The sequence below is a fragment of the Odontesthes bonariensis genome, chromosome 5, assembly GCF_027942865.1.
Source record: "Odontesthes bonariensis isolate fOdoBon6 chromosome 5, fOdoBon6.hap1, whole genome shotgun sequence".
Classification (NCBI taxonomy): Eukaryota; Metazoa; Chordata; class Actinopteri; order Atheriniformes; family Atherinopsidae; genus Odontesthes; species Odontesthes bonariensis.
In genome coordinates this window covers 34,388,303-34,398,008 of record NC_134510.1, presented here as the reverse complement: position 1 = coordinate 34,398,008, position 9,706 = coordinate 34,388,303, and the positions used below count along the sequence as shown (strand labels likewise).

The 9,706-nt window shown below is 42.7% G+C and overlaps 1 protein-coding gene across 1 annotated transcript; it reads left to right on the top strand.

The window, feature by feature from the left end:
• Positions 1–504: 504 nt before the first annotated feature.
• On the top strand, positions 505–9,706 carry tmem106ba (transmembrane protein 106Ba). The gene is made up of 8 exons (XM_075466225.1): positions 505–613; positions 2,314–2,524; positions 3,990–4,053; positions 4,181–4,340; positions 4,678–4,818; positions 6,569–6,618; positions 6,700–6,753; positions 8,278–9,706. Exons 2-8 carry the CDS (start codon positions 2,326–2,328, stop codon positions 8,399–8,401), a joined length of 792 nt encoding a protein of 263 aa, XP_075322340.1. The 5' UTR covers positions 505–613; positions 2,314–2,325; the 3' UTR covers positions 8,402–9,706.

Genomic DNA, 9,706 nt, shown 5'->3' with positions numbered 1-9,706 from the left:
AGGGGAAGGGGCTCTTTGGCATTTTCTGACATTGACTATTACCCCAAAGAACTAAAATCTAAAATTAAATATTCAAACTTTTATCATGAAACACCATAATTTTGTCTTATTGGGTTCTATGGTAATAATCTGATATATTTTTTTGTGCAAGAAAGCTTTTACTTTTGATTCTCTTTTACTCTTAACTAAATCTACTTTGATGTGCTATTTATTAATTAATTAATTAATCAATTATTCGAAAACTTCCTGAATCGTATTTAAATCGCTGTTACGCTTCGAGAAGTTCCTACTGCCAAAAAAAAATACATGTTAATCGAAGCTCAACGTTTCACTTGGGTATTTGAGCCTTGGTGAAAATGACAACCACAAGCAGCGTGTGTCAGAATGATGTAAAAATAGATTTTTTAAAAAGGCTCCGGTGTGTGTTATTGTTCCACGGTGGTTGTGGCTCTGAGGGCTGTCCGCCAATCAAATGTGTCCCTGTACGACCGTGTCCAATGAGGAGGGGACGGGGCGTTCCGGGCTTTATTCTGCGCCGGATCGTGCGTGTGAACCACAACAAACAGCGACCATACATCGGATGGCAGACTCATCAGGATAAAGCACAACAACGGTAAGACGTTAGCTAAAAAAAAACAACAACACGTAGGCCTGGCTTCGTGGCTGTAGAATGCGTAACGGTTTTTAACGGAATGTTACGCAGATTAACCGTCGTCTCGTGCGATTTAATAAAATGTCACGTAAACGTTTTGAGTCGGAGTATTCCCTCCGACTGCGTAGACAAATAAAATGAAATTAAAATAGCACTTTTCCCGCGAGAACGAAGTGGTTTAAGCCGTTATTCTCCCACCGGTACGTTGTGTTCTCCGCTCGCCTCGGCGGCCCAGCAGAGCAGCATCATGGCGGCCTGCTCCGTGTTTCATAAGTATCTAGACCTACAACACGGAGCTTAAACTGGCGTCTCTTCGCATTTTTTTTAAACATATGACGTTTACTTTACATTAACCAGTGCGAAAAGGGCGAATTACCTGTGCTTTAATGATGTGGACGTCAAAAGTTCGCGTGGCCTGCTATACAGCAGGCCTAATGCACGTTAGGAGACCATTGGCCCGGCACAAATAGGCTGTTTTGGGTGGTGGAGGCAGCAGGATCACCAAAGCCGTTTATCTGCTTAAAATTAGCACTATAAATAAAAGCAGAAGTGCTGAATCACAAGTAGCCGTCCAGCAGCTACGGTTTTACCTCCTAAAAATGTACAAATAATAGTATCACAAGCCAGAGCACTTTAGTTAGCTATTTTCAGTGCTTTTACTTGTCAGCATGTCATGAAACAGAGATTGTACTCAACATTAACTGCATTTTCTAACAATGTGACAACAAAACGAGCCCCATCTTTCACTTTAGTCAAAAAGAAAATACAGACACTAACTATTATATCTCCCTCTGACATTTGGTGCAGCATAGTGTCGAGTACCTGCAAACCTCTACCTGCAGGTTGTTTGATTTTGTAAATGCAGCATAAACATCAGTTTGTCTCAGAAAAGCATAAAAAATAGTCAAAGAGCTGTGATTCTCAAGATAATTTCTGAAGGTCACCAGAATGTTGTGTGTGGGAGTGGAAAAAAGATAAGAATAACATAAAAATAATCAATTTTAGACACAGGAATGTTTTTTTTTTTTGTACATTGCATCACCTGCACCACACATGCAAATATATTGCATTAGAATAGATGTTATTGAGTGCTTTTTGTCTGTTGCCACCTGTACCCTAATTATTCTGAGGCAAAGTGCTGTCCCAGTACAATCAACTCAGCAGCCAGCTGACTGAAATTAAAACACTATGTTAATATTTTGTACAGTATTGTCATCCAGTAACATAACATCAGGACTCGTTTTAATGAACCTTGTTGTGAAGCCTTTCCATCAACTAGAGCTCATTGTTCACCAAAATACAGTTTCAAAGTCAGCTGAAACTGCAAAGACTCCTAAATAAGCAGCTAGCAGCCTTAAACAGCATGTTTAAAATGATAAAAACTACAAACAGGAGCCAGGTGCACGAATACCTGGATGTTATTAGAACATTTTACAGGAGTATGAGGACAAACCGGTTGGCTTAGGATCAGGTTGCAGTCAAGTTTCCTGTTAATTTTAGAGTTACAAAAGATTTCTCATCGACACCAGCTGCAGCTTCTCTGGGGAAATGTTTCCTGGGAATCTGTCCAGGTTCAATCTTACATTCAAACGGCTGTTTGGCATGTTTTGCCCGTCGGCAGCTCCTCTCACTCCCATGTTGTCTCTTCTCCCCGTGCACAGAAAGCTGAAGCCATGGGCAAGTCCCAGTCACTCTTGACCAAACACAAAGACGAGAGTCAAGACACCCTGACAACAGCCGGCGAGTACACGGACGGTCAAACGGAGGAGGACGGAAAGCATGGAGACGTATCTCAGTTCCCGTATGTGGAGTTTACCGGACGGGACAGCGTTACGTGCCCGACCTGCCAGGGAACGGGCAGAATCCCACGTGGTAAAACATTTTCCATATTACCGCCACGAAATGAAGAGCCCCGTTTTATTCACCCCTCAATCAGAGAAAAATAAAAACTTTTATGCAAATCCTTCTAATATATGACCTGTGCAACAAATAAGCAGCATCCCCTTTTTTTAGATTACAGCAACTTGGATGTAAATTCTGGGATTCCTTTCACTTGTGTGTAAAACCCAGACAGGCACAAATTCCTCTTTACTGCTGACAAATGAGTTCTAACGAGGCCACGGTGCTTGTATTTGCTAATAGGTTTACATTTTTAACACAGGTGTGTCTGCATCTAAATGATTTAGCTTTTTATGTGTAATTTGGTCTAGTCTTAATTGTGTCACCCCTCCCTGTGCATGCTGTCTGCACAAGGAGGATTGTTGTGGTTTACAAAAGGAGAAGTCCATCCTGTTCTAATGACTTTTCTGTTTTTTTTGTAGTGGTAGCCTCACACAAAGAGGAACTGCTAGAATTTCATTCAAATGCTCAATATTTAGCTTATTTCTAACTACTTGGATGTGGCGTTTGATGGATATGATGTCCACAAGCATTTACAGTGGCACAAATCTACAGAAACTGACAGTAAAGCCTTCAGAGAAAATAAGCAAATACAATTGCCTCGAGTCAATCTGCAGCAGATCTTCCTGCTCCTGAAACGGCTCTTTTCTTGTTTAAAACAAGCTTTGGTGTCGAGCTTCTTCCCTTTCAGCGGGAGCCGTCACTCAAGTCAACATGTTCAGCTCAAACACGATGGCCTGCAAGAAGCAGCGTTCAAACGGGAGCATTTGCATGCTTTTGAAGCACGAATAGACACAACTGCCGTGTGTCCCAGTGCTCTCAGGTGGCCTGTCAAAGCTTACCGAAGTGAGGCTCGACATTTTGTCAGCACAGTTTGGAGCGCTTGTTTATGGAGCTCAGGGATGCTGTCTGTCATTCACACGAAGAGCATCGTCACACCGCTACAGGTCCCGCTCATTATGTTGTCAGACATGCGTAATGATGATGATAATAGCTGCGTTGCCCCATTATATATCATTACAGCTGTCAAGTTGCTGCTTGTCAGGACATTCATGAGCCCTGATTTGGGGAAAAATGAAGAAAAAATGCATCCCTGAACTTTCCAAAAATATAGAAATTGGAGAAAACTTCTCAAACTAAAACTGTTTAACTTTAGGATTATGTGTATTTTTCAGTCAAAGCAGGAAGATCCTGTAAAATAACCTAAATAATCAACAAGAAACAAACCTTATGCTGGAGATGTGGCACATATAAAACATCTGATGACTCCGACAGTCGTGAGGATACCAGAGCTCATGTTAAATCTATTTTATCTCTATTTAAAGCCATATTATGGATATTATAGGCAACATTCAAAATGCTTAATCCCATGTTTCTCACTAAATCCACAACTAACAGGACATACTGTTTCTTTTCTATTTTTCTAATCATTCAACAGGTCAAGAGAATCAGCTGGTGGCTCTGATTCCATACAGCGACCAAAGGCTCCGGCCGAGCAGGACGTGAGTCTGCGCTCTTTTTATAGATCAGCTGTGTTGGCTTTCCATGATGAAGCAAACGAGCACAGCTGCAGGATGGACTTTGTGGGCATCAGCTGGTTTTCTCACTTCTCTTTTCCTTCTCCTCCAGAAAGCTCTATGTCTCCATATCAGTGGCCCTTTGCCTGCTGCTGTCCGGCCTGGCCGTCTTCTTCCTGTTCCCTCGCTCCATTGACGTCTCCTATGTGGGAGTAAAGTCTGCCTACGTCTCTTACGACCAGGACAAGAGGATTGTCTATCTCAACGTAACGGTAAGCGCAGCTAAAAGATGTAGGAATGCTTTGACTTGTTGACCCAAGCTGTAATCAATATTTGTGTATGGACAGTGTCTCGTGGCTTTTGTCATGGAGGAGCGTTAAGAATCACCACCTCTGCTCTCCAGTTCAGGTTTTTAATCAGTCTCATTGATCTCATCAGCAACAGAAACTTATTTTTCACTCATCAGGCTCTGAAAACCTTCCCACAGGATGGCTGCCGGTTGTAATGTTGCTTAAAAAAAATGCTTAAAGTGATAGAAGAAGAAGAAATATCAGTGAGCACAAAGTTAGAGGAGTTCAGGATCTCATGCAACTGTCCCTCTCTCACCAGAGCACCCTGAACATCACCAACAATAACTACTACGCCATATCCGTGACCAACATCACGGCACAAGTGCAGTTCTCTAAGACGGTGATAGGCAAGGCCAAGTTCAGCAACAGCACGGTGATCGCACCGCTGGATGAGCGGCAGGTCGGTACCTCAGACTGCACAAAGAGACTGTTGAGTTGCATTCCAGCCGGAGGTATTGGGCACATTTCATTCTTAATCTTGGGTTCCTCTGGATGAGCGCCACACACTTCATAACGAGGGAAAGCTTTCTCATGGGGGAAGCCTCCTCCTGAGAACGAGCGGATCTAGCTCGAGTGCCTTCTGAACAACGCTTTGCTGCGTTTTTAAGAAGGACAGCATATGAGAGTCAGACCTGCGCGCTCCAGACACAATCGCCGTTTTTGGCAGCTACAGAACCGTGTTTTTACTCCTCAGGCTCTGAAAGCCCAGCATCCAGAAACTTCCCTCAGGGGATGGTGGATTAAAAAACTTTGTAGTGTTGATCCATTTGCTAAAAAGTTAAACTGTGACCACCTGTGAGGTGTGGCGGACAAATCCAAACCTTTTCCGGGCCGCGGTGCTGGCCGGGAAAAACAAACCGCATCCACTGATCCAAGCAAACTGGGTCTTTGGAGAAGCCGAAAAGGGGCCTCAAACACATTTTCAAAGTAGCACTTTGCTCTGAAAAGCACGAGCGGATCGTTCGTGCCTTGTGGAAGAAGAACTTCTGCTTTTAAAGTGCTTTGCAGTGATAACACGCACGCTCTCCTGCCTCTCACTCACAGCGACATTAAAAGGTCTTACAGACAAAAGTTAGACTAGTTCCCTCTGAGGTACACGCGTGTTTTAGCACTCTTACAGAAACACGTGTATACCTCTTTTTTTTGACACTGCACATAAGCGAGAAACGATGGAAAAGCGTTCCATGGGAGCATCTTTTAAGTAAAAACCCTGCTGAGGATCTGTACTCAGTTTAACTCCAAAAGGATTTTATTTCAATGCAGTGCAGGAAGTTCAGCTTCTTGTAGAAACTTTTAACAACGCAGCATTTCTTTTTCTTTTTTCTTTTTTTTTTTATGGATGAAAGAGGAAAATATTAGAAGTTTTCGCATCCAGTTTTAAGGATTATGTGCATGGAATCACTACAGCAAAAAGGCACCAATAATTCAAACAGGGAGAAGCTAGTTCTTTAATCTGTCAATAATCTGCTGTGTATGAACTCTGCAGATTAAACATCATTCCGGTTGATTTAATATGACCTAATATGTTGGTCTCTCTATAAAATCGGCCACAAAAGTTGAAATTTGGCATCTTGATTGAGGCAAATAGAGTGAATAAAATGAGTGAAAAGATCGCACCATCCCAGATTACACTTTTGGGTCGCCTGAAATAAAGGCCTGGTACCCTCAGCCCTTTAAATCAATGAAGGCCCCTGCCTTTATTTGAGGAAATTCAGTATTTTTGCTTTCGAACGTAATCACTCTTAAACAATCAGAAAGTAATTATAGGCATGAACACTTCCTGAAGTACACTCGCATCACGCAGATTTAAGAAAAAGAAGAAGAAGAAGTATAAGGTAAATAACATGCTGGGAGTGCTGCAGTCCCCAACCTGAAAGTACCAAGACTCCCAAAGGTCTGACCGCATGAACAGCAGCCATTTTGGGAGTAACATTTTCCTGATGAGGGATCAAGACTTCCTTCCCTCGCCCCACCATGTGACAGTTGGAATATGAATACATTTCTGGAGAATCCACACCTCACATCTGGTGTCTTTAAACTGACAGTTACTGTTTTCACTGCTGAAAGCAAACTTATCAGATTCGATTGTGTTTTAAACGCCTCTGCCTGCTGTTTATTGTGTCTGAAATGCTTTATGATGTGTTTTACAGCTCGACTACACGGTTCCCACCACCATCGCTGATGAGATGAGCTATATGTTGTAAGTATCGTGCCATAAATTCCACTAAAACCTATTTTAAGACTCATTTTTGAAATCTCAAAACGCTCGTTTTTCTTACAGTGACTACTGCACCTTGCCGACAATTAAAGTTCACAACATAGTGGTCATGATGCAGTAAGTATGGCTTCCTGTCGAGTGTTTGTTTACATGTTTATCCTTTTATCATTACCTCGTGTGTGCAAACGCAGCCTTCTGCAGGTAGGACCAACAGGAGCGGGCCGGGCCCGCCGCCGCCGCCGTGCTCCGCGATGCCTTTTCAGAGGGTTTTATTTTATGAATCCGCTCAGTTTGCGTCTTTAACACTTTAGGATGAGGCAAACAAAGTCACAGGTTGTTACTTCTGTTGGTAAACCAGCTCTTACTGTAATGAGTCGGTACTGGCTAAAGGAGAGCTGATCAGACCCGGATCCAGAGCCGGTGGACTGCTCTCCTGAACCACGGATGGACTCAAACAGAGAAACATTCAAGAAGCTGCTTCCGGTTTTAGCTTTTAGCGATGTTCACCGTTTCAAACGACAGGCTTATTATTAGTTATTCTACAAGTCGTTTAACCTGTTTTTATTTCCATCTAGCTGCAGATTAACCTGTCTGTGGCATATTTGAAGGAGGAAACCTGGTGCTTTTGCCCCAAAAAATGTGGAAGCGCAATGTTCCAAGTAGTTCAAACTGTCGGGTCTTAATTTGGGGTCTTTTCAAAGGAATCTACAGGATTAAGTTATCAGGCAGCAGTGTTTTCCAGGCTTGCCATGGTTTCCAAATCATTAGTTGGTGCATTAGTCAAATGAAAGAGGATGAAACTGCTGAATCACCGGCTCGCCTGAGTCTGCAGCCTGCTGGTTCCCACTCTTCCAGTTAAACCATTTTCCTGTCAGTATGTCAGTACTTTGACCAATTTTAAAGGGATAGTTCGCCTCTTTTTGACATGAAGCTGTATGACATCCGATATTAGCAACATCATTTATTAAATTTGACTTGCCCCCCCTGCTGCGTCCTGTGAGCCGAGTTCCAGCCTCGTTTTGGCGTTGACGAAAGTAGTCCGGCTAGTTGGCTGGGGCTTAAAAAATAAAGCGATTTGCTTCTCAAAACAATATGCGTTCAAAAGAGTAATACATTTGCATCACAAAACAAAAAAAGTCAGCGCTCACAATCGCTTGGCGCTATTTCTCTCTACCTTCGTATCACTACGGGCTGTGCAGACCGAGCAGTAAACACCGTAACAGGTGCAGCTGTTGGCAGGTGGCCCCGGCCAACTAGCCGGACTACTTTTGTCAACGCCAAAACTCGGCTGGAACTCTGCTCACAGGACGCAGCAGGGGGTAAGAAGATGTTCATAAATGATATTGCTAGTATGGGATGTCATACAGCTTCATGTCAAAAGAGGCAAACTATCCCTTTAAGTCTGGGCCATGTTGAAAACAAAGCTGTTACTGAAGCATGTCATATATGCGTTTCGTTAACATCGAGGTGTATGAATCAGAGACACGGGCCCAAACTCGGGTCAGCAGCAGAGCTAAGACCTTCGACCACATGATTGTGAATGTCAGGGTCGTGTGGAGTCTTTATCGTTCGCTGCGGTTAAAGGTTATTCTACCTTTCAGAGATAGCTTTCCTTATCTCGGCCTGTTGTTTGCTTTTCAGGGTGACGGTGACAACAACGTACTTTGGTCATGCAGAGCAGGTCTCTCAGGAGATGTACCAGTATGTGGACTGCGGGGGCAACACCACCTCCCTGCATGGGCACGTGCAGGTCTACAACCAGTAAGGGAAGCCGAGGCTTCTGGGACTCGCAGAGACGGGCGAGGGTGACCTCCACCGGAAAGCGTAGAATATCTTTGCGTCGTGACAGTTGAGTCACCTAAATTAGTCACAGTGGCTCATCCAGTCTTAAATTCTTAACCACTTCACGCTTTTACATTTCAAATCTGGTGTTTAGAAGAGACGTTTTGATGCTGGCGGGTTGATAAGCGGGCTGTGAAAGCGGCACACGGCGGGTTTGGAAACGGATTAAACGGATATTCATGTCGTCAGTGGAGGTTATTCTCAACACGTCAGCCCCACATGATTAATATACTGGAAGCAGTAGTTTGGATGCACTTTAGCCTGATCGTTATGCATCAGAAAGTAACCAGAATGTGTTTCTGAAGAGCGGGAAAGCTGCTTCTCCCAACAGCCCCTGATATTCGATGCCACTTTAAAACCCTCCAGCTGTCAGGAGGGTGTGACAGATGTGGGTTCGGGGAACAGTGAAAATAAAACCACTGAGCAGTTCCCAACAATTTATTCCATTATTCTCTCTGTTTTCTTTTATAAATCTATGGTCTTCGATGTTTACTAAACTCTAGATTACTGCTGTCTCACGTTATTGGTTTGTGGTTTGTTTTTTCTGTTCTTTATTGTTTCACTGAATGAATTCAAGGCAGATGTGACAACTTTAAAGATTTTAAAATAGATGTTTTATTGAATAATTGAAACACTTTTTGCCGTTTAAGAGGAAAAAGTTACTTTGTAAAAGGGATAATTGTGTTTTATTTCAACGAAGGAGCAATACAATGGGCTGGAAATACACAAATGCAAAATGTGTGGGATCGTTCTGCTTTACAACATCTAACGTGATGCGTTTGTGGTCTTTTGGAGCAGATTTTTTTTTTTTCCTTTTCATGAGTTTGTTCTACCTTTGTGGGCTCTGGTGTCACCTCCAATAACGTGTTTGCTGTTTTAAACCCATTCTGCACTGTGTAACTTTAACCAAGAGTTGTCTCTTTCTAAACATTTAATTTTACCTTTCCTTTGTTACTTTAATCTCACTAATATTTCAAATGTATTCAAATGCTCTATTTTTTCCAGTATCACACGCAGTAGATGCCCATAGCTCGACAAATCCTCACCGGTTGTTTTTACTCGAGTACAAAGTTTGTCATTAAAATTCATTTGTGATTATGTAGGTATGATGCAACCAGATTCAGACCCTCTTAATATGGTAGCGTGGATGTGAATACTTTCTAACATCGACAGTGGTTTTGTGGTTTTCATGCATGAAGCTGAAAATAAAAACATTTCTTCATTCTAA

Excerpts from the sequence above, each read along its gene's own strand:
- tmem106ba (XM_075466225.1), top strand. The coding sequence starts at position 2,326 with ATGGGCAAGTCCCAGTCACTCTTGACCAAACACAAAGACGAGAGTCAA. Across the intron at positions 2,525-3,989 it reads AACGGGCAGAATCCCACGTG|GTCAAGAGAATCAGCTGGTG; the intron begins GTAAAACATTTT and ends ATCATTCAACAG. Across the intron at positions 6,754-8,277 it reads AACATAGTGGTCATGATGCA|GGTGACGGTGACAACAACGT; the intron begins GTAAGTATGGCT and ends TTTGCTTTTCAG.